The sequence below is a fragment of the Rhinopithecus bieti genome, unplaced genomic scaffold (genome assembly GCF_001698545.2).
Source record: "Rhinopithecus bieti isolate Rb0 unplaced genomic scaffold, ASM169854v2 scaffold_15143, whole genome shotgun sequence".
Taxonomy (NCBI): Eukaryota; Metazoa; Chordata; class Mammalia; order Primates; family Cercopithecidae; genus Rhinopithecus; species Rhinopithecus bieti.
Window position 1 is genome coordinate 1,113,487 of NW_016808091.1, and position 27,525 is coordinate 1,141,011.

The window sequence follows — 27,525 nt, forward strand, 5'->3', positions numbered from 1 at the left end:
TAGAGAGAGATTATTCAAGTAGTGCATTCACAACTTCTCCTGGCTTCACTTTGGTGAACTAGACCTCATTTACATGGTCACTGATCTCCTTTCTTGAAACTACAAACTGCGGCACAGGTGTAAAAATGTGGAAAGAATGCTGGTGCCTCAGGTCGGGTTCCCTCAGAGTGGAGCCTGAGATAGGGGTCCAGGTATATGGGATTAAGGGAAGGACTCAGGAGAGAAGGAGAGTGAGGGAGGCTGGGCGGGGAAGGAGCTGAAGGAGGATGCACTCACAGCAAAAGTCTTGTCTCAGCTGGAGCCCTTCGGGTTCTGAGGCTTGAATTGCATAACACAGTCCCAAGGGCACTGGCCTCATTGGTTCCAGGCTGGAGTATGTGTGTGTGTGCACACAGGTATGTATGGTGCATGTGCATGTGTGTGTGGACGCATGTGTGTGTGTATATGTAGGTAGTGGGCATGTAAGTGTGTGTGTACCTGTATTTGAGTGGGTAGGGCTCCATGGCCCCTGAGCAGGGCAGCTCCTACCTAGCAGAGGGCAGTTCTGCAGAGAAGGGGAAGCCATGACAGGTACACCTCTCACCTGGAGAAGAAGGTCTGCATGGGGCACAGTAGCATCCACTGGGACAGGAAAATTCCATTAAGATCTAACCTGTATCCCTCTCACTTGATACAACATTCTTAACCAGCAACAAAAGAGAATGTGGACAGTCCTAAGAGTTTCTTTCTGTAAAGGAAACATCCCACCCAGTCCGAACCATTTATCCAGCCTGGGAAGGATAATTCCAAGGATTTATCTTTTTACAATGAAAGAATGATTGCAAAAGCAATGTGTGGTATTGGGGTCAAATATTTACCGAGCCCACTCTATGCACTCTTTTCTATGTGCTTCAAGGGATATAAGCGAGGGAAGTAGCTGGAAACCTAGTTCAGGGTAAGGTATGAGCACAGCTGTTTGTGTGGCAGCATGTGCTTAGGACTGAGGGACAGGCACAGGATGATGGGAGGGTGGGTGGAGGGAGATGGCACTCAGGGGATGAGAGTGGCTTCAGCAAAGTCTTTTCCCCAGACACTTTAGCTGGCCTGCAGACTTTGAGTGTGGTTCAAAATGTCTGTGGTGGGGGTTTGTGTCTGTCAAGACAGAGTGTGTATGTTTGGTAGGTGGTACTTCTTTTAGGCTTGTACTTCCAGGCAGATTCCACCTTTTACTCCGGGAATGCGAACTCCAATACAGGAACTGTTAGGGGAGTGAAGCCTGCTGGGGGGATGTGGGACCCCTGGAGGGTACAGCTCCCACCCAGCACCAGCCACATCCCCCTGCAGAGGTGCAAACCAGCTTGGCCAGATCCTCACATCTTTTGAGAGAGACCACAAATCTGGATTTTTATGTGACATCTTCAGACTTTTCAATGCTAACAATTAATTCAGAAACTGCTTAAACATTGTGTGGGTCAAACACAACACATCTAAGGGGCAGACCCAGCCTCCTGCCTGCTGGTGTGTGGCCTCCATCTTTAGCCATTGACCTTTCCCCACACTGACCTGGGCAGCTTGTATCCTGCCAGAGGTTGCCTCCCACAGTCTTGCCCCTGCAGGTGAGGAGGGCACTGGAAGAACCCTGAGACAGGTGTGGGTGCAGTGCGGGTGGGGTAAGGTGGGCACAGTCTCCTTGTTCCACGACTCACCCCAGGCCAAGTTGGAGCCTATCAAAGCTGCCCACAAGATGTTCTGTCCTGGAGGGCTCACAGCTTGCTTTGGTCACCTCTTAGCTTTCCGAGGAGATCCAGTGCTCCCTGGCCAGTCACATCCAGTCCCTGGTGAAGTCGGAGAAGAACCGCCAGGTCATGTGTGAGGCGGGCATGCTCGGGACCCTCATGGCCTCCTGCCACAGGGCCCTGGCCACCAGCGGCAGCCCCCTCCACTCACGCCTCATCAGGATCTTTGAGAAGCTCGCTTCCCAGGCCATTGAACCGGATGTGCTAAGGTACCACATGCTGCATTTTCAACGCTGCCAAGACATGGGGCAGTCATGTCTTTTGCAGGGCAGGGGTTGCACAACAGGCAGTGGAGAGACTGCAGGGACAGATGCAGGGCATGGCTCTGTCCCGGCATTCAAGGCTGGAAATCCATGGATGAGCCTTCGGTCTGTGCCAGGCAGTGTGCAGGTGCCCACAAAGCAGACATAGCCACATCTCATGGAGCACATGGGGGCTGGAGGGGGCTCTGAGGAAGTGGAGCTGCATTCTGAGGCCTGTGGAGTTCACTAGACAAAGAGAGGAGGGAACCGGGCCTGGAAGGCTCTGCCAGGAGGGGTAGGGCTGGGAGGGCCTGACTGTGCCCTGTAGGGAGTTAGGCAGTAAGCATGTAGGGACTGCAGACATGGAGGGGGATGGGGCAGAAGACCCCTGGATCCTGCAGGGGGCTTTCCTGCTGTCATCCTCTGCATGAAGCCACATTCCTGGAGAGCCATGGCAGGGAGAGAAAGTGCAAAGGTGCACAGGGTGGGAGGCAGGGAGCAGATGTGGAAGACAAGAGAACAGAGGGAAGGGAAGCTGCTGGGGAAGGCAGGAGTCTCCTACGCCACCTGGAGTGCTGTGCCGAGGGCCATGCACAGGGCAGGGGGCTCTGCTCCTTATACACAGGAGCAAGTGTAGAGGGCGCACAGCCTTTCCAGCCAGCAGACATGGCACCCAGGGGCGGGCACGATGGCTGCCAGAGGAGGCTGCTGGTTATAGTGCTGCATGGGAAATTCTGATAGAAATTTATAAACAATTACGACAAATTTATTTTGTGACATTATTTTTTGTTATGACATCCATCTTGAGGCTCCTAAACTTACCAGCTGTCTGGTCTGGTCTGTCTGGAAGCGCAGAGACATGCTGTCTCCACACTGCTTTCAGAAAGGGTGTTCCAGCGGGGCTGGGAGGTCAGGGAGCTCCAGGCATCTAGGACAGTGGTCAGGATAAAGTTGGAGAACACTGTTGCCCATAAAATGTCTTCATTTGGTCCTCTTGTGTGTTATGTTCAGACAGTTTCTAGGTCTTGGAATTCCCTCACCTCTGTCGGCCACAACGAAACTCCTTGATTCATCTCATGCACACAGAGGCAACCCTGGGTGCTCAGGTGAGGACAGAGGCAAGAATAGGGCAGGTTAATGGGAATTAAAAGATGACATGCATTAATGCTGAGGGGGATCCTTTACAACAGGTGGGAAAGCAAACAGGTTTAAACATGGTTTTGTCTTCAGCTCAATGGAGCAACTGAGGAAAAAGCAAAGAAAATTCCTGGTCTCTGGAGAAAGACCATACCAGGATGGAGAAAGATGACCCCCGCCCCCAGCCATATAAGACAGATGACCCCTTTGGGTTCCAGATCATGGAAGCAGAGACAGAGTTTCCTTCATGACACAGCAATACCTGGCGCTGCACTAGGCAGAGGTGTGCAGGGAAGGCTTCTGTACAGCTCACAGGTCAAGGGCAAGTCAGAGCCTTGGAGGCCCAAAATGCAGGTGGTACCCCTGTGTCAGGCCTAATACCTATGGAATGCTGGCCCAGGGGACCAGCTTAGAGAAAAGAAAGTTGTGGACAACTTGAATGTAAGATCACGTAAGACCTTAAGGTAACAGGCAGGTCCAGTGGAGAAGCAAGGGTGCAAGATCAGGCTTGGGGCTGACAGCCGTGGTGGGAGCCCGGAGCTCTCAAGGAGAGGCTGCTGTGAAGGAAAGTGTGGGCCTGGTGAGCAGACACAAAGCTCCAGTGATTAACTCCAGTGGGGCAAGCCAGAGACAGAGATGGCAGCAGTAGAACGTGCTATGCTGGAAAAGGGATGTGTGCTGGAATGAAAGAGAAAAGTTTCTAGAAGGAGCAGGTTAGCAACATCATTCCTTGTTATCGGACTCAGCAAGGGGCAAGGGAGCCGCCCTCACTGGTGCTTAGAAAGTACCTGATGACTCTGCAGAACTCTCTTTCTAGGCTGTGGCAGATACTTTGGGGTTATTGTCAGAAGCGGGGCAGAAATGCTTTGAGCAGAGACACATCTCTTCTCCTGCTTGCTGCCCTAGGGTCACAGACTGCACAGGGCTCGGCTGAGGGGCCCTGGCAAGCTGCCCCAGATGCTGGCCTGCACCCTGGAGTCACACAGTCCCTGCAGCCCTTGGGGGAATCCCAGGATTCAACTACTGCCCTTCAGACGGCGCTGAGCCTCATCTCCATGACTTCCCCACGCAACCTGCAGCTTCAGAGGGCAGCCCTGGCCCCATCGTTTGTGGAATTTGACATGTCCGTGGAAGGTTATGGGTATGACAGGCTTTTACATATTTAAAATGTGCTTTATTAATTTTGCAGTGCCTCTAATGAATTATAATATTGATTACAAACTTGTAGTTCCCATTGAATCTCACCATTCAGCAGAGGAAAATGTCTGGGTCATGGACACCCGCCTACTCAGTGGCCTCCCAGGGGCTGTGTCCCCAGCTATGGAGGGCCAAGACCCTCTTTCCCCTGGTGTGGCTGCATTCTGGAACACCCTTGCATCCTGCCTCCAGTGCAGTTCCTTCACTTTGGCATCCTACCAGCACCAGCTGCAGTCCGTCCTTGGGACCTTGTGGTCTAAGGAGGGTTACAGCGCTGGCAGGAGGGTAAAGTGGGAAGATGTCATAGCCCAGGCTAGCTGTGTCAACGCAAGAGGTTGGCTTGCAGTCCAGTGATCTGAGACAATTTTCTGTTTCCAGCTGTTTGTTTATTCCGACCCTGTCTACAGTTATGGGAACCAGCACTGAGTACTCTGTCTCTGGAGGAATTGGGACAGGTAAGTGTTTTTCCCAGGTAGTTTAGCTCTCCATCCCTTCCCAAGTATGAGTCTTCAGATAGCCTTGATTGCAGATTTTTACTTGGTGTTTCAGGAAAGTGTGAGCTGCACTAGACATGGTGGCTTACACCTGTAATACCTGTAATTTGGGAGGCCAAGGCAGGAGGATTGTTTAAGGCCAGGAGTTCCAGGCTGCAATGAACTATGATTGAACCACTGCACTCCAACTGGGCTACAGTGTAAGACCCAGTTTCAAAAAGAGAAAAGCAAACATGAGTCTGCAGATGAGTTGTTCTTCAACTTTGCTCCTCTTTTAGAGCAAGGTGTTCGGTTCATTGTGCATCCTAGGGATCCAGCCCATAGCTAGGGACTCAATTGACATTGATGGACTGAGCCTAGATTTGGCTCATTTTGCTGGTGACTGATGTAGGCTGAGATAGACACATTACCCGCCTTAGATCCCTCTCTAGAGAGAAATATGGGTTGGGCTGATAGCCATCGGGAACAGACCAATCTTTGGCAAGTGGCTCCTATGCACAGCACTGCACTCAGCTGAAAAACCACTGGGTGGAACAGTGCAAGTGCCTGATGCTGCCAGAGTCACACACTCTGTTAGGAGAATTGGGTTTGGGGTTTCTATGGGATCATGGGTGCTGGGGAGCCGTTGCCTTCATAACCTTTTTCCATGTGAGTTGGCACCAAGTCTGAGGACACAGCAGCTGATCCTGCCTGTTCCATGAGGACAATGGATCTGTCTGTATCGCCAACCCTGTTATGGGATGGGAGGGCACATGGCATTCTTAGACTAGTGCCCTTTCCCATCCAAGTTTCAGCTGAGCTAGGCCAAGGTCCTCTGCCCCACAGAGCATACTGCCTGGCTGTAGATCAGCTGATCAAGGGCCCACATGTGATGGACCTCAGGGAGATCGAGGTCTTCTCTGCTCCTTTGGCAAGGCAGCGTGTCATAATGGGGAGGAGACAACTGGTGATTAGGCAAGGCACCCAATAGGTGCTGCAACCAGGCTAAATCAGCACCACAGTGAATCTGAACATACTTGCTCAGCAGGGCAGAAAAAAGCCTGAGGGCATGCCTGTGTTCCTACCCAGGTGCCACCAGACCATTCCCTCCTCCCGGAGGCCTGACCTTCTCCTGTTGGTTCCTGATCAGCCGGCACGGAGCTGCCACTGAGGGCCACCCGCTGCGCTTCCTGACGCTGGTGCGTCACCTGGCCAGGACCGAGCAGCCCTTTGTTTGCTTCTCTGTCAGTCTCTGCCCAGACGACCTCTCCTTGGTTGTTTCTACAGAAGAGAAGGAGTTTCAGCCTCTGGGTAAGGTGCTGGGATCCAAAGTCAGTTTCATCCACATGTCAGGAAAATGGGGCTAAGTCAGAAGCTCTCAACACAGGTGTGGTTAGAAACCTGGTGACCTTCTGTTTCTCCTCATCCTTTGAAATTGCTCCCTTGGATTCCACACCTGGTGAAAGGTCTACAGTATTTGTTGTGGTTCACTGTGGCCTGGGCTCTAGGCTTGTAAGTGTCAGGCAGATGAGTCCCCAGCCCTTGGCACAGCTTCAGAGATGATGTTCAGTGACTTTCCAGAAACTTCACCCTGGCAGAACAGTCACAATGGGACCCAGGGCTTTGCCTCGCTGGGACACATGCTGCATCCTCTCCTGTGTGAGGTTTGTGAAGAACACACACAATTTAGCTGGAGCCAAAGCAGCTACAGACACTTCCACATATGCTTAACCCCAAACCCAGAAGGCTGGGCCTTGCTTGGCATGGCACCCAGGGCCACCCCTCCTTTGGCCGTGCTAGAGGCCAGCCCTGGCTCTGCCCTATGGAGCCCAGCATTGTCCTCCAGGCCCATTTGCCTGAGATGGTCAAGTCCAGTGGATTCTGGCCACTTGTTATTCTCCTGTGTCCTGGGAGTGTCACTGTTTCATAAGGAAAAACAGTGGGAGGCCCTATGAAACAGTGGGAGTGGCTGACACCATTATACACAACACAAATGCCTATCCATCTCTCTGGGACTCGGTCTGCAATGGAGTCTCTGTGGAGGTAGTCTACCTTGGGGTAGACCTGAAGCGTAGTTTCTGGGTTTGAATCCTGGCTGCATGACCTTGGACAAGTCACCCAACCTCTCTGTGCCTCAGGATGGTAAATTGGATATGTGTGAGCGCCTACCTCACAGGGCTATGACATGAGTTGATATTTGTAACATGCTTAAAACTGGCACAAAGGAAGAGCTCAAGGAATGATTGTTGCTGCTGTTGTCATTTTTCATGAGAGGAGGGGCTAGGGCTCCATGGTACAAGGCCCACAGTGGTTGACATCTCTCTGTGCTCTCCCCATTCTCCTGGGTTCCTGCAGCATAGCACCACACATGAGACTCAGTGTTAATGCTGTCTTCCAGATGTCATGGAACCTGAGGATGACTCTGAGCCTTCTGCAGGACGCCAGCTTCAGGTCAGGTGTGGCCAGCTCCTGGCTTGTGGTCAGTGGCATCACTTGGCTGTGGTTGTCACCAAGGAAATGAAAAGACATTGTACAGTTTCCACCTGTCTGGATGGACAGGTCATTGGCTCCGCCAAGGTGAGATGGCTTCTCCAAGCTGCACTTGCCCCACAACTGTACTGCCGGCTGCTACCCTGAAGTGACCTCGGTTTCATTCTATGTTTTTTATTGTTGTTGCTTTTGTTTATTTATTACTGGTAGGGCTGGCATCTAATGAAATCCCACTTACTGTTCAGGAAACTTGAGTGAGCTCAGACATGAAAAGGACATCTTTAGAAAATGCACTGAAAGTCACACAACCAGGGCAGAAGGCAAGATGTGCATCCAGATCTCTAAGAATAGTCATGTTCATGAAAATAGAAAACTCCAGAATGAACAAAGCAAAGCTTCTCATTTTAAGGGGCAAACTCCTCAGGGAGGTCTGGGCAGGGCCTAAGGTATGACTTTTCCAAGAAGCTCCCAGGTGTGGCCAATGCAGCTCATCTTTGTACCACACGGAGGAGCAGGGCACTAGAGTGTGCAGACACCAACACATGTCGCCAGATTTAAAGCAAAAACCATGAGGAAGGTAATGGAATGCAGATGTATAGCTGAAGGAAGCATCTCATGGCTGTCATTTAGAGACACTCCAGATACAAGAGGAAGCTGGGAAAAGGTGGACCTGGCAGGAGCCAGCAGCCGTTGTCAGAGAGGAGAGAGCCCAGAAGACCACAGAGGGCAGGTACAGTTGGATTTTCACACAGGTTCCAGGGAGAGCATCCCAATCTGGCTGCATTTTAGAATCACCTGCAACGGCTTTTTAAAGTTCTCTTGCACAGGCTGCACCCAGAATAGTTACATCAGAATCTCCGTGGGTCAGGTAATTTGACAATTTACTAATGTTTATAAAATTTTCTAGGTGATTCTAATATGCAGCCAGAATGGAGAACCTTACATACACAGGGTTTCTTGATTCCCGCTAAATGCCATAGTGTTCCTCCCCCAACCCTGTCCAGTTGTGACCACCAATAACATCTCCAGACATTGCCAAATATCCCCTGGGAGTCAAAGTTGTTCCAGGTTAAGAGTCATTAGGCGAGAATAAATTCTTAGTCCCAAGTTATGTGGGACCCATATAGGTGAATTTGATACCATCTTCTGGTAAAGTTCTGTTATCAGAAAAAGGCAGTGGTGACCAGAAAGATTTTTTTTTTTTTTGAGATGGAATTTCGCTCTTGTCACTTAGGCTGGAGTGCAATGGTGCGATCTCGGCTCTCTGCAACCTCCGCCTCCCATATTCAAGCAATTCTCCTGTCTCAGCCTCCTGGCTAGCTGGGATTACAAGCGCCCACCACTATGCCCACTAATTTTTGTATTTTTACTAGAGACGAGGTTTCACCATTCTGGTCTCAAAATCCTGACCTCAGGCCCTCCCAAAGTTCTGGTATTACAAGCGTGAGCCACCATGCCTGGCCAAACGGAAAGATTTTGATAGGGACATTGAAAAAACAAGTCCTTCAAAACATAGTTGACCTTTACTCCAATTATTAACAATATCAGTCCTCCTTCTTTCCCTTTCTGTCTTTCTTCTTTTCCTCATTAAATATTTATTGAGCACCTATTATATGTTAGCTAATATTTTAGGTACTAAAAATTGTTTATGCCTATAAGCTAAAGACCTCCAGGAACATACATATAGTATAAGGTGCTAAGAATTGTTTTAGGTTCTAAGAATTATTTATGCTTATAAGCCAAAGACCTCCAGGAACATACATATAGTATAAAATAAAAATTAGATTTAAACTGACTGTAGTGACAGATTCCCTACCCCATAGGGTAGTAAGGAGTTAGGAGTGGCTTGTTACAGAAACTGTGCTTATTTTAGGTGATTTTTAAGAGGGTTTAAAGAAGTGGAGGTCCATCTGTTCTGAATTGGGTGCTGTTGGAAAGGGGTGCAATTTGGTGACTGTGAATGTTAATAACTTTTATCCAGAAGGTAGAGACGCGGAAAAGGGCTGGACTTGTCGTTAGAGAGGAAGCAGAAGTCCCTCACATTAGTTGGGATGGGATGTGTGGTGTCTTTTGTGGTTGCAATGTCTTTGTTTATATCTGTTTAGGCTTGATTACTGAGTTCACGTCTTCTTGTCTTCTTTCGCAGAACATGTTGATATTTTGGTGAAATACCTCATATACCTTGAGGCATGTCTTATTGATGTTTGTACCTTCCTTGAACTTGGCACAGGGGCTGACACACAGTGAGCATGCAATAAACACTTGATGAACTGAATTGAATGTGCAGCCACAGGAGGAACATGACTGGCTGGTAGTGTGGTTGGGTGAAGTGGTATAGGCATTAACATCCTCTCTGAGGGACCTGCTAAACCTAGGGCCATCAGCAGGGAGGCCAAGAGGGGTGTGTTGCTATATGGAGTGGCCAAAACCAAGACTGACAGAGTCCTCTTTCCAAAATAATCTCAACAAGTTGGGTCAGGACCAGCAAGTGAAACTCAATCGGGATAAACATAAAGGACTGTGTTTTGGTGCTGACATCTGTTGGGCAAGAGTAAGATGTGAAAACTCTAGCTTAGTCTGACTAGTTTAACAGCCTTTCTCAAAATGCTGAGCCTTTGTTTTTATTGCCAAAGGAAACTTAGATAAATTTGGAATGGTATAGAGCGTTTTAACAGCTTGAATTGGGCAAAATGATTTGGGAACGATCTTAGACATTAGACATTTATTAGTCAACCTGAACAGGGCAGTGTGCATACACTGGGAATCTGGGAAGAGAGGGGCAAGGTGGCTTGGAGGGGTGAGTGGTGCTTCAGTGTGGGAGAGAGAGGAGGACTCTGAGCCTGCGAGAACAGAGAGAGAAGAGAGCACAGAAGACCATACTCCTGGCAAGGCTTGGTGGCTGAAAAATTGGTTTGTTTTTATTTGAAAATCTCATTTAATTGGTAGGGTGAAAAAGAATATTTCTGAAATTATGTAAACTCTCATTTAGAAAAATACAGTCATCCCTCAGTTTCCTCAGGGGATTGGCTACAGGACCCTTCTTGGATACCAAACTGCATGGATACTCAAGTCCCTTAAATAAAATGGTGTAGTATTTGCAAATAACAGATGCATACCCTCCTGCATGCTTAACTAAGCTCAGATGATTTATAATACCTAATACAATGTGAATGCTACATAAATAGTTGTCATTCTGTATTTTTTATTGTTATAGCACTATTTTTATTGTCCTTTTTCCTGAATATTTTTGATCCAAAGTTGGTTGAATCCGAGGATATGGAACCCCCAGATATGCAGGGCCAGTTGTGCATATTTATAAACATATTCTTATATTTAGTGATTTTATAGTAATTATAAGAATAACATAAATGCATTTTGAAATAGCTCAAAAATAGAGAAAAGAAGATTTGCTACCCTCCTGCTACTTTATCATATTTTGTAATTTCAGTTTTATCCCTTTAAAAAAATAGTGTGGCTTCAATGTATAGAAAATCTTGTATACTGCTTAGTTCATTTAACCTCTCATTTAACCTAACACTTAGGCTATATGGTATAGCCTATTGCTTCTAGGCTACAAACCTAGACAGCATGTTGCTATACTGAATACTGTAGGCAGCTGTAACACAGTGGTGAGTATTTGTGTATCTAAACACTCTAAACATGGAAAAAATACAGTAAAAATATGATATTATTATCTTATGGATCACCATTGCATATGTGCTGTGACACTGACTTGGAACATTGTAATGTAGCACACAGCAATATATGGAAGTATACTTGGAAATTCATCCAAATTTTTGCCTGTATCCACACTTCGTTCTTTTTTATTTCTGAGTAGTATTTCAAGGTATGGATATGCCATAGTTTGTTTAGTCATTTATCCATTGAAGGACATCTGGGATGTTTCAGGTTTGGGCCATTACAAATAAAGCTTTGTGAGCATTTGTGTATGGGTTTTTGTGTGAATTTAAGTCTTCATTTATCTGGGGTGAATTCCAAGAGTTCAATTGCTGGTTTCTATGGTAATTGAATGTTTAGTTTATAAGAAACTGCCAAACTATTTTGAAAATGATTTCATCATTTGACATTTCCGCTAACAATGAATGAGTGAGGCAGTTTTTCTGCACTTAGCGTTGTCACTATTTTTATATTAGCCATTATGATAGCTGTGTAGTGATAGCTCACTGTGTTTTTAATTTGTACTTCCTTAATGGCTAATGAGGTTGAACATCACCTTTTCATGTGCTTATTTGCCATCTGTATATTCTCCTCAGTGATGTCCATCCATATTTTTTGCCCATTTTCTATTTTCTAATTGCATTGTTTGCTTTTTTTTTTTTTTGAGATGGAGTCTCGCTCTGTTGGCAGACTGGAGTAAAGTGGTACAATCTTGGCTCACTGCAACCTCCACCTCCCAGGTTCAAGCGATTCTCCTGCTTCAGCCTCCAGAGTAGCTGGGACTACAGGTGCCCGCCACCATGCCCAGCTAATTTTTGTATTTTTAGTAGAGATGGGTTTTTCACTATGTTGGCCAGGATAGTCTCGATCTCCTGACCTCGTGATCTGCCCACCTAGGCCTCCCAAAGTGCTGGGATTACAGGTGTGAGCCACCGCACCTGGTCGCATTGTTTACTTTTTTAAACTGTTAAGCTTTAAGGGTTTTAAAATATATACATGTATGTGTGTGTCTATACATACACACACATATATATATTCTAGATACTAGTCCTTTGTTAGATACGTGATTTGCAATAATTCCTCCTAGTCTGTAGCATGTCTTTTAATCCTCTTTCACATGGGTGAAGTTTCTGGTTTTGCTGAAGTATAACTCATTAGTTTTTCCTTATATGACTCATGCTTTTGGTGTCATTTGAGAGTATTTTGCCCAGCCCTAGGTCCTGAAGATTTTCTCCTATTTTTTTTCCTAAGAATTTTCTAGTTTTACATTTTACACTTGAGTTTGTGATCAATTATGAATTAATTTTTGTATAAGATGTAAGGTTTAAGTTCATTTCTTTGCCTATGGATGTTCAATTGCTCCAGTACCATTTGTTGAAGAGTCTATCATTTCTCAATTGAATTGCTTTTGCATCTTTGTCAAAAATCAGATGAGCCTACTTATAAGTTTATTTCTGGGTTCTCTATTCTGTTGCATTGATCTATGTGACAATCTATGTGATTATTTTTATACCAATGTCACACTATATTGATTTTATAGCTATATAATAAGTCATTATTAGAGTAGTTCCTCCCCCAAATTAATTCTTCTTTTCAGAATTGTTTAAGCTGTTCTAGGGCCTGTGCCTTCCCATACGCAGTTTAGCATTAGCTTGTTTATGACTACAAAAACCTTGCTGGAATTCTGATAGTCTACAAAAAACCTTTCTGGAATTGCATTATACCTACTGATCAACTTGAGGGGAAATAACTTCTTTACTATAGTGAACCTTTCTATCCATGAACCTGGTATGTCTCTCCATTTATATAGGTCATCTTTGACTTTTTCCATCATCACTTAGGAATTTTCAGTATACAGATCCTGTACTTGTCTTACTATTTCATTTTCTTGTACATAATTGTGTTATTGTGTTAATTTTAGTTTCTGTTTGTTTATTGTTAGCCTACAAAAATAAAATTGATTTTTGTGTATTGATCATGCATCCTGTGACCTTCCTGAATTCACTTATTAGTTCTAGGATATAAAAAAAAATTCCTTGGAACTTTCTACATGGACATGTCATCTGAAAATAGAAACAGTTCTGTTTCTTCCTTTCCACTCTGTATGTATGTAATTATTGTTCATACATAAAACTTTATTAATTTGCCAATACTAGGCATTTAGGTTCTTAGCAGATTGACTGAGATAAAAAAGGTGGACTTTTTTTGTTTCTTAATATTTTTTATCAAATTTATTTTGAGAAGGACAGTGTCAGTTTTTTACTCCACATTTAATAACTTGTTTTGCTGCATACTTCTGAGGTTTGTGAATTATATTTTAATTTTTTAGATAAAATACATTTTTACTATGAGATGAGAATGAGATGCATCATGTTATATCACTTTGTATTTACTTGATTAACTCTGAGATCAAACACTACTCACTCTTGTCCTTTTTATTTTAACAGATGTTATACATCCAGGCTCTACCAGGGCCTTTCCTTTCTATGGATCCATCTGCGTTTGTGGATGTTTATGGATATATTGCTACCCCTAGAGTTTGGAAACAAAAATCTTCATTAATCTGGCGTCTTGGCCCCACATACCTCTTTGAAGAAGCCATTTCAATGGAAACTCTGGAAGTTATTAACAAACTTGGCCCAAGATATTGTGGTAACTTCCAAGCTGTGCATGTCCCAGGTATGGAGTGTTTTAATTTACAATGTTCTTGCCGATATTAGTTTTTAAATGGACATCTGGTTATTTATAGCGTATTTGCAGAGAATAAGCTCAGCGTTAAGGTCAGTCATTAGGGAAGACCTCTGTAATTGTATCATTATATATTTACAACCCAAGAGAAAATGTCACAGAAAAGGAAATGACAATATCTTCAGATTTCAACTCCAGAGTCCCTAATGGGGAAGAGGTGGGTTGGGTAATACCATCAGCAAAGAAAGAGAGAAGAGAATGAGACAAATAAGTTACATTGCTTTTAATGAAGAAGCTTTTTAACTAAAGTATACCGTTGTCTTCAATTATTAAACAGGCAGACAAAACATCCACATTTTCATTATTGATTGTCGTTATTCAAGCAGGGAGCATTGCTCTCTGTGCTCTGTCAAGTCAAAGGGGTCAGCTCCCATCTGGAAAGAATGATAAATGAATCTATGTCAGCAGCCTGTATGTGCTGAAGGGCGATTGAGTGCTGTTGAGCATTTCTGTCTCCAGGCCCATGATGTCTTTGAATTTCATTTCCTGTGGCAAATAGCACTGGACAGAGCAATGGGACGAGGTCAGGTCTAGAGCCAAAGTCTTACCAATTCTATATTCATACCACCCTTCTCTACTAGCACAGTGGGTCTCATTGACTTAAAGACCAGTATGTTAATTCAAACTGGGATGTTTGCCATGGCTGTGCAGCTCATTGAAAATTAGACATTTCAGTTCAGCCTATTTCAGGTCAGGTTTCTTGTCACTTAGCAGTTTGGTTTTAGGGAGTGAGGTTATATACTTGACAGATGTTTTAAGCTCTGGTAGTTTTGCACCTGGAGTGCATCTATTTCATGGTAAGACAAATCTTGGGAGAGTTCACCACAGTGTTCTCTCCTCCTCCTCCTCCTCCTCCTCCTCCTCCTCCTTCTTCTTCTTCTTCTTATTTCTCCTCCTCCTCCTTCTTCCTCCTCCTCCTCTTCTTCTTCTTCTCCTTCTTCTTCTCCTTCTCCTCCTCTTCCTCCTTCTTCTTCTTCTCCTCCTCCTCTTCCTCCTCCTCCTCCTCTTCTTCTTCTCCTTCTCCTCCTCCTCCTCCCCTTCCCCTTCCTCCTCCTCCTCTTCCTCCTCCTCTCCTCCTCCTCCTTCTTCTTGTTCTTGTTCTTCTTCTTCTTCCTCCTTCTTCCTCTGCTGCTGCTGCTGCTGCTGCTGCTGCTGCTGCTTCTTCTTCTTCTTCTTCTTCTTCTTCTTCTTCTTCTTCTTCTTCTTCTTTTTGATAGACTCTCACTCTGTCGCCCAGACTGGAGTGCAATGGCGCTATCTGGGCTCACTGCAACCTCTGCCTCCCTGGTTCAAGCCACACTCCTGTCCCAGCCTCCCAAGTAGCTGGGAATACAGACATGTGCCACCATGCCCAGCTGATTTTTTGTACTTTTAGTAGAGACGAGGTTTCACCATATTGGCCAGGCTGGTCTCGAACTCCTGACCTCAAGTGATCTGCCTGCCTCGGCCTCCCAAAGTGCTGGGATTACAGGCATGAGCCACCACGCTCAGCCCAGAGTTTTCTATAAGCATCAGAGAAGAGGGTAAAACAAATGACATGCAAACATACAATGTGCAAAAACATGCAATGTGACAACATACAAACTTCCTCTCAGTGATTACTTTGCTGTGTGACACAGATATTAAATTGTATGAGGAGTAATTTCCTTCTCTGTGAAGTGAGACTAGAAACCAATAAACATGTATTGTTACAGGGGAGGACCTGGACAGTGAAGCCACACCCCTTGTTGCAGAAGAAAGAGTTTCTTTTGGACTTCACATAGCCAGCTCCTCTATCACCAATGTAGCGGACATCAGAAATGCTTACAATGAGGTGGACAGCCGTCTGATCGCCAAAGAAGTACATCTTCTAACTTCATTGCTAATCTCTGTTGGAATCTTGGTTTCATGGCTTGCTTTAGCTTTCAGTGCTTAAGTAGACACTACTTCATGTTTGCACATGTATAGATGGATACACACATACATGTTTCCCACTTCATTTGTTAAAATATCCTATGCCTCCTCACCCACTGACGTCCTCCAAGACTAAGCCTTTCACTTATAATTATTCAGAGAATAAAAATCATAAATAAAAGAACAAGAACAAATGACAGGTTTTAAATACCTTTGCAGCATTGAAAACACTATTGAGCTTCCCTAGTCCTGGGTATTAATGACCCACTAACACTGAGATATTCTTTGAGTTGTTGTGATTTTTTATTTTAATTTTTTTATTTTTTACAGATGGGATCTCTCTATGTTGCCCAGGCTGGTCTTAAACTCCTGGGCTCCAGTGATCCTCCTGCTTCAGCCTGCTGAGTAGTTGGGATTACAGGTGTGAGTCATAGCACCCAGTATTGCTGTGATTAAAACAACAAACAAACAAAAAACAGCAAATTTTCAAAACAACAAGAAGATATGTTTATAGATGGGGATGCCTTAAATTTACTTCCAAATTTTGCATAAAGAGCTCTTTTGCTTAGCACTGATGAAAACTTGCTGATTAGTTTATATTCTCTTCACTCTCATGGACAGAGGGTACCCCCAGAGGATGGGGAGTCAGGAACTAGGTCCTGTTGATCATGAAAGTTGTGACTTAGCAGCAACACACTGCTTTCTGATATAGGAGGCCAGGATTCCTTTCTTCTTGCCCCTTTGACACTGTAGAGATTGGGCTCCCAGAGCCTGAACAAACCTAGTCTGAGAAGGTGGCAGCCCTCACCTTGGTAGTGCTGTTCCCTCTGAAAGTGTCCTTGGGTCCCTCTTGCTCTTCTTAGCACCTCACTGTAAGCATGTGGGACACTGGTGGCTCAGACCACATTACTGAAGCTGCTCACTTAAATTCAGCCACAGCCTGGGGGGCAGAATGCATGAGCCTGAATTTTGGCTTCAATCTGCTGACATTGGTTCAATTGCTATTCATTCGCTGATCATTGCTGATGGAGTGTCAGCACTAGGCCAGGTCCCAGAGGGCCTGCCCTCCAGGAGCTCGTGGACAACGCTTCTTCTTTTGCAGGAGTTTCTTAGGACTAATTGCTGCTCATTTCTCTAGATGAACATTTCATCCCGTGACAATGCCATGCCCGTTTTCTTGCTGAGGAATTGTGCTGGCCACCTGTCAGGGTCTCTGCGGACCATTGGAGCTGTTGCTGTGGGTCAATTAGGTATGTTCAGCTGGGAAGCTTTGCTGCTATTTGGAAAGCAAGGTTTGTGCTGTCATGGCTTGTGCACCCCGGGGTTCTGGAGTGATGTGCAGGATGGAGTGTGCTGGAGAACCAGGATGGGGATGACCAGAGTTGGGAGTGAATCCAGCAAGAGAGCCTCCCAGAAAGCATGAGGATCTGTTCACCTGGCCACATCTGACAATCAGTAGGGAGCTCAGCTACTAACCAGGCTGCTGTCTGTGACAGCAGGAACCTGTCTATCTAGTGAGCACAGTGGGGCTTTTGAGTAGAAGCACTGATTGTGGTTGTTTGAGTGAAAACTGCTAGTCACCATTCAGTTGAGCAATAGCAAGGCAACAAATTGGTGCAAGTGCCCTGCCCAGCAGGATCCAGAGGACAGGCAAGAGCAATGGGTTGATAGAACAAAAGGGATACTGAGGCTCAGGGATCTGGCTCATCCAGCACTCTGGAGTGAAGGCAGAGGGTGGCAATCTGAAATCCTCTGGGCTGTTCAGCCTTCTGATGGCAAAGAAAGGACTTAGCACAGTACAGTATCTCCCAGCCACATAAGACTTTCAGAGCCTCCTGCTCTTCCTCCCAGCCTGTCCCAGGTGCATAGGCCCCTCTGGCTGTGGGTGGATGGTAGCACTGGTAGCTCATTGGTCCTCCTGTGCTGTTGAGGCATTTCCCATTGCAATGAAGCTGTGACATGTTGATGAAATGCCCACTTTATGTCACATAGGAGTGAGGGTGTTCCACTCCAGCCCTGCTGCCAGCAGCCTGGACTTCATTGGTGGGCCTGCCATCCTCCTGGGCCTCATCTCCTTAGCGACAGATGATCATACCATGTATGCGGCTGTGAAAGTTCTGCACTCAGTCCTGACCAGTAATGCCATGTGTGACTTCCTGATGCAACACATCTGTGGGTACCAGGTAATCCCATCCTCCCACCTGGGACTGAGACTCCCCAAAGGGCTGTCATCCCCAGGGAACAGGGACAAGCATTGCTTGCCCCAGTAGCATTCCCTCCAGGGCGACTTCTAAAGAAGGGGGGCCGAAAGCCCTTGGGTTCTGAGACCAGCAACTTCGCAGCAGAGGAGGGGCAGGTGACAGCCAGCCCAAGAACTCTGCTCAGGATGAGGATGCTCACCTGGCTGTGGCTTCTGGCCCTTTTCACTGAAAAATTCCAGTGTCATTTGTGGTGGTCTCCCCACCTTGTCTCTAGCATGGTGGCTGAGAGCCCAGGCTGCAGAGCAGACTGCCAGAGTTTAAATCGCATCTTTTCTAATTTGCTGTTTAACCTTAGATGAGTTACTTATCCTCTGCCTGTTTCCTCACCTGTAAGATAAGGACTGTAATAGGGTTGCTGTGAGGATTAGATGATTTCACACAAGTGAAGAGGTTAGAATTACGTCAGGCCCAGAATAAGTGCTGAGTAAATATCAGTCATTTCCAGTTCTTAATCTCTTCGTGTGTCAGTTCCCTCATGTGTAAAGTGGGAATATGAGAGCACCTGTTTTGCAGGGTTGTGAGGACTGTGTTTATGTGTGTTGAGAGCTTAGAGGAGCACCTGCACAGGGGACCTGCTTTGCACATGTTTACTGTGATTATCATTGCTACATAGAATTTGTAAAGTTAGATGAGACGTGACCACCACACTCAAGTAACTTCTCACATGGCTGGGAGGTGGCCAGGTGAAGAATTAGGAGGGCAGGGCCAGGGTCGGGCCAGGGTCGGAGTCTGGGCCATGTCATGGGTCTCACAGGCAGTGGAGGCTTCCTCTGGTGTGGGGGCTGCTGGGTGATTGGGGCAAAGCCTCCTGTGTCTCTGGATACTGGGTCAGGGTTTGAGCAGAAGAAAGCTGTGTGATGGCCTTCCGGGCACTCACTGTCTCTGTCTGGACTACTGCCACAGCTGGACAGTAACCCCTTCCCCCAGCCAGTCCCTCATAGCCCAGTGATGCCAGCTGTAGCCCCACATCACAGATCTGATGGTGCCCCTCCTGTGTGTAAAACCTTCAAAGGCATCTGATTGCCGATACCATATCCCAAACTCCTTAGACAGGTTTTCAAAGCCATTCAAAACTGGCCACGGACCTTTCCTTCCAGCCCCACCTCCAATCCAGCCAGGCCATGCGCTCACCTCCCCAAATCCTGTACCTTCTCTGATCATTAAACAGCGTATGATTTTGTGTGCCTGTGGCTTCTGCTCGGAGCACCTCTTTTTTTCTCCCTCAAGCACTCTCCTTCTGTTTTTCCAGATCAAGCTCAAATAGCAACGGTAGCATTCTCTTCCTCCAAGTGAGCATGTGGCTGTCTCCTGGTCCCCTTGGCACTGTGGGCATACCCCGTTTTAACTGCTCTCGCACCCACACTGGGATGATCGGTCTACACATCTCTACTGGAATCTTCTAAAGATCCTAGTAGTTTTTACTCTTTGCTGGTGTGTTACTGACACCATGAAGACACTCAGTACATGTTTTGGGAATGAGTAAATGGGTATGTCTGAGTTTATGCTAAAATTCAAGAATTGGGGATATTGGTACACAACGGTTTTCTTTGAATATACTATTAAAGATAACAGTAGTAGAATCTATTCTAATACAGCACAAGGATATCTGCTGTGGCTAGGGATTTTAATAATTATTGTGACCATTTCTAAAAAGGCACAAATCAGTTCCTGCCCTCATGGGTGTATCTAGAAGGATAAAACAAGAACCAAAATAATTTTAATATAAATAAAAATGCGTATAAATAAAAATGCAATCGGTGTCCAAGATTCATATCAAGAACTACTATACTTTGTGACTCACTGGCTACCTGGCTACCTTCCCAGAAACTCTGAGCTTCTTAGAAAGCTCAGACTACGTCAGGCTCGCTGTATTCTCATTTCCCAGTCCTGGGGATGGGGGGTGGGCGCAGTGAGCTCTCAGTGAGGGTTCAGAAATGAGAACATCGTCTTGAGAGAAGGAACTACCCACCACAGAGGTACATAGCACCTGTTGTCACATGTAGGTAGAGGGGTCAAAAAGCATTTTGTTAAAAAGGAAGCTCATCAAGAGGTTCCCTGGAGACTGAGCTGGCTGAGCTTTCCAGGAAGAGATGGTAGAGACAAGGAGCGGCCCATGGATGAAATCTCTTTACTCAACTTAATTGATCAAATGCTTCCTAAGACCAGGCACTCTGCCAGGCACTAGGGATGTGAGGTGAACAAGTTGGGTTTAGTCCCTGTCTTCATGGTACTTACATCCAAGAAGGTGGACAGAAAAATACTGTTAGCATGAAGGAGAGTCTCTCAGATACCTCCTTTGGGTAAAGAACTCATCAGATTCAGAGGTTTATTGTACATTTACACATGAAGGCAGAAGGAGGAAATTTTAAAACTGTTATTCTGTCTTTAAAAAGGAAACATTTCAAATATTTATGTCTTTGGGGAAAATCAGAAGGAAAAGCTGGGTGGCAAGAGAGGTGATAAATGGCAGGTTTGAGTGAAGAAATCGTATTATTTTATTTTTGTTTTTTTAAACTTCCTTGCCCACTCTTTATAAAATATACCTCCATCCTCCCTCATCCTTTTCTAGGCATGTTTTCTTGCTTTGTGTTTCTTTGTAACCTGCATGTGTATTTGCATTATGTCTGCTTCTGTGTCACCACGTTTGTGTCTGTTTCACCCCCAGACACATGCTTCATAAGGCGTGTGTCCTGCTTATTTATTGCTGTACCCTAAGAACATGCCATAGATAGTAGGTGCTCAGTTAGGATTTGGGAGTGAATCAGTGAATGAAAACAGGGGTCTTCAATTTTGGCTTGCTCTTGCTCAGGAATGGATTTCATTGGTTTTTAGGTTTTACTCTAGGCTCATCTGCTGGTTTATCGGTTGGGTGGGAGAGCATAAACCTTCCTATCTGTTATTTCTGTCAACCTGATTTATCAGCCTCTTCTCAGACTAAATAATAGCCAGCTGAGTTTGACAGGATGGATGTTCTTAATATGGGGAAGGAGGAGGATACTATTCCAGACTAACATTAAAACACTCACAGGATCTGGTATGGGTTCCTCCACAAGGCTAGGAGGAGAGGATGGTTGTGGAGCTGTGCATGGCATACCGAATGGAGGGTAGGGAGCCATAACCCTGCCACTGTGGGGAGTGTAGGTTCTGCCTCACAGGTGATGGGCAATCTCAGGAAGGCTGGGACAGGGAAATGGACTGACCGAGGTGTTAGAACACCCCTTGGCATCAGTGGAGAAGATGAGGCATGGGAATGAGGTTCAAACAGGTGCTGAGATAGAATCTGACATAATAGGAGCCTGTGTTCCTGACCTGGGGAGTCTCAGGATCTGTGAGCAGCCTGGGCAGGTGGCGCTGGAAAGGAGCCAGGGCGGTCCAGCAGGCTGCCGACAGGAAGGAAGGGAGATGCTGGGACATGCTCAGTGGGAAATGTTTGTGAGACATTGAAGATGAAGTATCATGTGGGAGAAAAGGCTCTGGAGCTCAGGGGCAGGCTGTGCTGGAGGAGTAAATATGAGGGTCATCGCCACAATGATGATATTTAATCTAAGGAAATTGATGAAATAGCCAAAAAGAAGCTGTAGAGAGAGAAGAGGGTTGAAGGGGAAACAAAGAGGAGCTAACCACATAGAACTGGGAATGTAATTAAAACCCAGTAAAGGAGATTGAGAAGCAAGAGGGAAGAGAAACCAAAGACAGTTATGTCAAGGAATCTGAAAAAAGAATGTGTTTTGGGAAGGCGGATGTGGTCAAACCATGCTAAATGCTGGTAAAGAATAGCACAAACTAAGGATGGAGGCGTCTTCCTTGGATTTGGCCACCTGAAAGTCCCTGGTGGCCTTTCTGAGGGAGGTGGCCAGGTGGAGGCAGTGGCTGGCTGATGCGGGTTGAAAAGACAATGTGAGGTGAGGATATGAAGCCAGGGCGTGTTGATATTGCTTTCTAGAAGTTTGCCTATGAGCAGGAGGAGCTGCGTAAGAGCTACAGAGATTAGGGATGGAGGGAGGGTTATTTTTACAATGACAAATACTAGAATATATTTGTACAAAGGAGGAAGAGATCCAGGGTTGGGCTGTGGAATCTTGGAGAGAACAGTTATCTCAAAGAGCAGTGTCCTTGAGATTGTGAGCAGTGGGATCCAGAGACCAGATAGATGGGAGAATCTGCTTGCGACAGGAAGGAATCTAACACATGTATTTGTGAATTTGGTGGTGGGAAGACAGAGTATTAGTATCTGATGGGTTCTGTCTTCTCAGGAAAGTATGAGGTCAGGTCGGGGAGAGGAAGAGAGGTTAGAGGAGAGAGGAGAAGCAATGAAACTATGATCTTTAGGATAAGAAAATACAGCTTATTAGAAAGACAGAGTTGGATTGCCAGACCCAACTGAGTGTCAGTTTGACATTTGACACTATTTGATGTAAAGTGAAGCCAGTCAGACTGAATGTTTTCTCATGCAACTTTTAGCCATCCCAATTATGTCTTGCTGTGGGATTTCATATATATTGAATAGTCCGGAAAGATATTGAGTCTTTTCTGATCACAAACAAGGCTTCCCAAGGGCACGTTGCAAGAACATGTCTGGGAGGACAGGGAGAGAGGGCGGGCTGTGTTGGAGCCATGGATGGGGAATGGAGCCATGGATGGAAGGAGCTGAGACTCCAGACGAGGTGACTCAAGACTCATCTGCCAATGGATGGCTGGGCAGACTGACTTGTGTGGAGGTGGAGTCAACAGAGATGTGAGGCTTGGTGGGACCCATCTTCTTAGTCTGAGACAAACTGGGTCACCAAATGTATGCTGGGACCCAAGTGCCTCCATGCTGGAATCGATGCTGCACGTTGCTGGCTTCCCAGGGGCTGGTGCAACTGACCGGCACATCTGGCTGGGTGCAACCAGCCTCATGGGCAGGTGGTAGCTTCCCGTAAATGCAGCATTTATGGGATGGTTATGCATGTAAAGGACCCAGTAACAGAAAATTAGAAGGAGGCTTGAGAAGTGTGGGAGGAAACCAGGAGAGAGTGGCATTCTGGAAACATGGAATAGATGCAGGGAAAAGTAAGGGCCCCAGTGAGAAGTCAGGTCACGGCACAGAAAAGTGGCCGCAGAAGTTGACGTGTATTTTTCTTCTGAGAACATGGGAATGAAGGATGGTAGCAGCAGGGAGCAGAAGGTTGCAGACTGGACTGAAACAAGCGGGTGAAGGGGGAAGCTCTAATGACGCATTCATGAGGAAACTGCTTTGTGTTAACCTTTTCAGATAATGGCGTTCCTCCTGAGGAAGAAAGCCTCTCTCCTGAACCATCGAATTTTTCAGCTGATCCTCTCAGTGGCTGGCACTGTGGAGCTGGGCTTCAGGTCATCTATCACCAACACTGGTGTCTTCCAGCACATCCTCTGCAATTTCGAGGTAAATCAGAGATTGGCCCTTAGCCCTTCAGGAGTGTTGTGATGGTAAATATGCTAAGTCTGGGCTTTCCCTTAAACCCAGCACGTCAGCTTCCCTCATAGTCATGATGGTAGGAAGAGGGAAAACCAAACAAGCCTGCCCAGAGGCCCTGGTTTGTAATGACATCCTGCCACCTATGGACTGTGTGGCTTCGGACAAATCTCTTGACCGCTCTAAGCCCCACTCTTTTTTTTGGGTGAAGTGGAGACCTTCATTTCCTTGCAGGCTGTCGTGAGGGTTAAGCCAGATAGTATCTGGGAAAGGATTTTTAAACTGTAAATTAGCATATACATATGAGGGTAAAGAAAATGATCTCAGTTCCTTTGCGTGGTGTTTTGCTGTTTCCAAATGATTCTTGAAAGGGGTGAGTTGAGGGTTGCAGAAGGAAACGCCTGAGGCTGAGGAGCATCGCACAGAACTGCTTTGGGTGAATCAACCCATTCACAAAGCATCATTTACTGAGCACCCGCTGGGTCAGGTACTCGCCGTGTCCTGGAGACACAGTGAAAACTAGAACCCAGTCCTTCCCCACAGCCAGATGTGCCTGGGACACAGCCAAGGTGACACTGCAAATGCTAGGTGCCACAGTGAGGCAGGCACAGGGCATCTGGGGAGTTGGAGTGAGCAGACAGTCAGAATTCAGGGGGAAAACAACCTTCCAGGTGGAGGGTATACGCTATTTGCAAACACTGTACATCAGAGTGAGAGCAGTCATGGGAACTTGAGAGCAAGTGGCTTGTTGGGGGCCTACAGGTTTGTGTTGGTTGCAAGAGCAGGAGAGAGAGAAGGCAGGCCCAGGGGGTTAGACTGCCCAGACTACGCTTTAGCCTGGGCATGTGGAGGTCCTCAAGAGAAGTTTCAAAATTCTTTCTTTGTTTATTAAAAAATTGATATATGTTTATTATAGAATATTTTTAAATGACAGAAAAGTGTGAGAGGGAAACTCCTGTTTCCAAGACCTACTTAATTCTTGTCACACCTGGATGCATTCTCTTGTAGTATTTTCTATACATAATACATTTAAAAAATCATAGTCATGATTATGCTGTAGGTATTATTTTGAGTCTAATCTTTTCTTGTATACCAAAAACATGTAAACATTTTCATTACAAACACTTACAAGCACTGTTCCGAGATCAGAATAATATTCTGTTATCCTGGTTTCTTCATCATTTCTCTATAGTCAAATTTTTAGATTCTTTCTATATTTTGTTATAAATTGTGTTATAGATGGCACTTTTGTGCAGATATTTCTCCCACTTTTAAAAACATTTTCTTAGAATAAATTATCAAAATTGAATAATGAGAATAAAGGAGTTATGAACAATTTTTAGATTGTTGATAAGTTTTACCAAACTTCTGATATCTAGGGATGTTAACTGTGGAATGACAGGTGAGAAGAGCCCTGAAGCAGGGAGATGGGTCATGAGATGATTGAAGAACTCCGGGTGGAAGATTTTGAAACCTAAACTGAGGCAAGGGTAGTGGGAAAATGAGGGCAGCAGGTGAAAAAGCCATAACTTGAACCAGAAGTGACTTAGAGCCAAATGACAAGGGAAATACTATGTACCAAAACACCACAGGGCTGCTACTGAAGGCAGGACAAGAGGGAGACTGACAGTCATCAATGTATATATTATAAAAAGACAATATTCTTTGTATAATATAGATCAAGATTCGATTCAACTTCTAACTTCTAACTTCAGATCAAGAAGTTAGAATGACCAAACAAAATCAAAACTCAGAGAAAGAAGGAAGGAAACATATAAATGAGAACATAAATTAATAAAATAGGAAGAAAAAACATATAAAGGATCAACAAGGACAATTAATGTTTCTCCTAAAACAGACAAACCTCTGTTAAGATTGGCCAAGAAAAGAAGACAGAAGGCACAAATAAATAATATTAGGAAGGAAAATGGGAGAATACCACAGAAGAATGAGCAATTAGAAAGGAAACAAGACAATTGGATTAGTAACTTTGTGCCAATAAATTAGAAAACTTAGCTTATTTGAGCAATCTCATCGAAAACAGAAGTTTTCAGAGCACACTCTAAAATAAATAGAAAACCCCAATGATCCTAGAACCATCAAGTAAAGTGAGTCACTGGTTTAAAATCTGTTGAAACAAACAACAACCAGAAGGGAACGCCAGGCCGGGCACTCACAGGGAAATTCCACCAGTTGGGAAATAGGTTCTTTCTAGCTTCTTTAATGAACTAATCTTGATGGCAGAACACAAAAGGACAGTACAGAAAATGAAAAAGTACAGGCTAATCTTATTTGTAAATATAGGCATAAGAGCCCTAAATATAAGATTAGCCAGTTGAACCAGGCCAAGATAAATGTCCTGGTCCTGGATCTGAATCTGGAAAAGAGGATTGTGGAGGAAGCCAGCATGGCCTGGAGAATGGGCTCCCTGTACACAAGGGAAAAGGAGATGTATATAAATGGCCATAAAACCCCACTAAATAAGATAGTGTATCTTGACTGCAACTGCTGCTGCCCCTTCTGAGATGCTGTGGCCATGCTCAGGCAGTCTGGCTCCAAGACGTCCTGGCCACCTGCATGGCCCAGGAATTACCGATGCAGGAACCCATCATGCTCCATTGCCTGCTACTAGCATGGCCATGGACACCACCCTTCCCCACCCCACCCTGAATAAAACTATCCCCCTCAGGAAACCTGGTGCTTTTAAAGCTGGATTTAAGAAAACCAACCACCAATAATAACCAGATGCTAAAAAGCAAAGCAAAGTGAAACAAAATGAAATGAAACAAAATAAAATTTAAAGATTGAGAGGAGAGAATTTCAAAAAGGGAAAAATGTTTCCCAAATGTCATGTTCTGCCTACACCAAGTAAAGTGAGGTGAGGGATGTGTACGTACCCATTGGAGGTCACTGACAGGCTTACTGACAAGTAAGTTGTGGGGTCAGAAGCTACTCAGAAGTAAGGAGAAGCGGCTGGGCTTGGTGGCTCATGGCTGTAATCCCAGTATGGGGAGGCCGAGGCGGGAAGATCACCTGAGGTTAGGAGTTCAGGACCAGCCTGGCCAACATGGTGAAATACTGTCTCTACTAAAAACACAAAAATTAGCTGGGCGTGGTGGCGGATGCCTGTAATCCCGGCTACTCGGGAGGCAGAAGCAGGAGAATCACTTGAACCCATGAGGCGGAGGTTGCAGTGAGCCTAGATCATGCCATTGCATTCCTGAGTGACAAGAGCAAGACTTCGTTTCAAACACGCAAACTAAAAAAGAAGTAAGGGGAAGTGTGGGGAGACTGAAAGTGGAGGCAGTCAGTGGACTTTGGAAAATAGCAGAGAGGAAGTTTCAGAACTTTTGGTTTTTTGTTTTTTGTTTTGTTTTGTTTTGTTTTGTTTTGTTTCGTTTTGTTTTTTTGAGATGGACTCTCACTCTGTTGCCAGACTGGAGTGCAGTGGTGCAATCTCGACTCACTGCAACTTTTGTCTCACGGGTTCAAGTGATTCTCTTGCCTCAGCCTCCTGAGTAACTGGGACTACAGGCACGTGCCACCACGCCCAGCTAATTTTTGTATTTGTAGTAGAGATGGGGTTTCACCATGTTGGCCAGGATGGTCTTTATCTCTTGATCTCATGATCCACCTGCCTTGGCCTCCCAAAGCACTGGAATTACAGGCATGAGCCACCATGCCCAGCCGGTTTTGTGTTTTAAGATGGGAGAGACTTAAGTCTGTTTGTAGGTTGAAGGAAAACCAGACAGTTAAAATACTAGTGGGAGAAGAAACTGCTAATGAGACACATCCTCAGAGGAGACGAAGGGTTTGGAAACAAGAGAGTGGATCACGGGAGAAAGGGTGGGATCCGTGATGACTGGTGTGAAGCAGACAGGAAGAGGAAGTTGTGAGGAAGGGAGAGACAGGAAGTCGTTGAGAAGGGAATTGACAGGAAGCTATGAGGGAGGCGGGTACAGGAGGTTGTTGAAGCAGGGAGGGACAAAAATTTGTGGGGGAAGGAGGGACAGGAGGTTGTGAGGGAAGGAGGGACAGGAAGCTGTTGAGGCAGGGTTGGACAGGAAGTTGTAAGACAGAGTTGGACAGGAAGTTGTAAGGCAAGGTTGGACAGGAAGTTGAGAATTAGGGAGGAACAGGAAGTTGTGGCCTTCTAAGTCTTAGGTTTTGGTTTCCCTCCCCTCCCCTCCCCTCCCC

General features: G+C 45.6%; 1 protein-coding gene across 4 annotated transcripts in view; it reads left to right on the forward strand.

Moving 5' to 3' along the window:
- Positions 1-27,525, forward strand: part of WDFY4 (WDFY family member 4) — a 305,713-nt gene that overhangs the window by 88,466 nt on the left and 189,722 nt on the right. For all 4 annotated transcript variants that reach the window (XM_017885513.1, XM_017885510.1, XM_017885511.1 and 1 more), the window contains 11 exons: positions 1,770-1,984; positions 3,029-3,123; positions 4,061-4,295; positions 4,730-4,806; positions 5,914-6,135; positions 7,223-7,401; positions 13,440-13,671; positions 15,435-15,580; positions 16,772-16,883; positions 17,626-17,816; positions 23,149-23,298. In XM_017885513.1, coding sequence (XP_017741002.1) covers positions 1,770-1,984; positions 3,029-3,123; positions 4,061-4,295; positions 4,730-4,806; positions 5,914-6,135; positions 7,223-7,401; positions 13,440-13,671; positions 15,435-15,580; positions 16,772-16,883; positions 17,626-17,816; positions 23,149-23,298 — 1,854 coding nt within the window. The remainder of the gene's footprint in view (positions 1-1,769; positions 1,985-3,028; positions 3,124-4,060; positions 4,296-4,729; positions 4,807-5,913; positions 6,136-7,222; positions 7,402-13,439; positions 13,672-15,434; positions 15,581-16,771; positions 16,884-17,625; positions 17,817-23,148; positions 23,299-27,525) is intronic.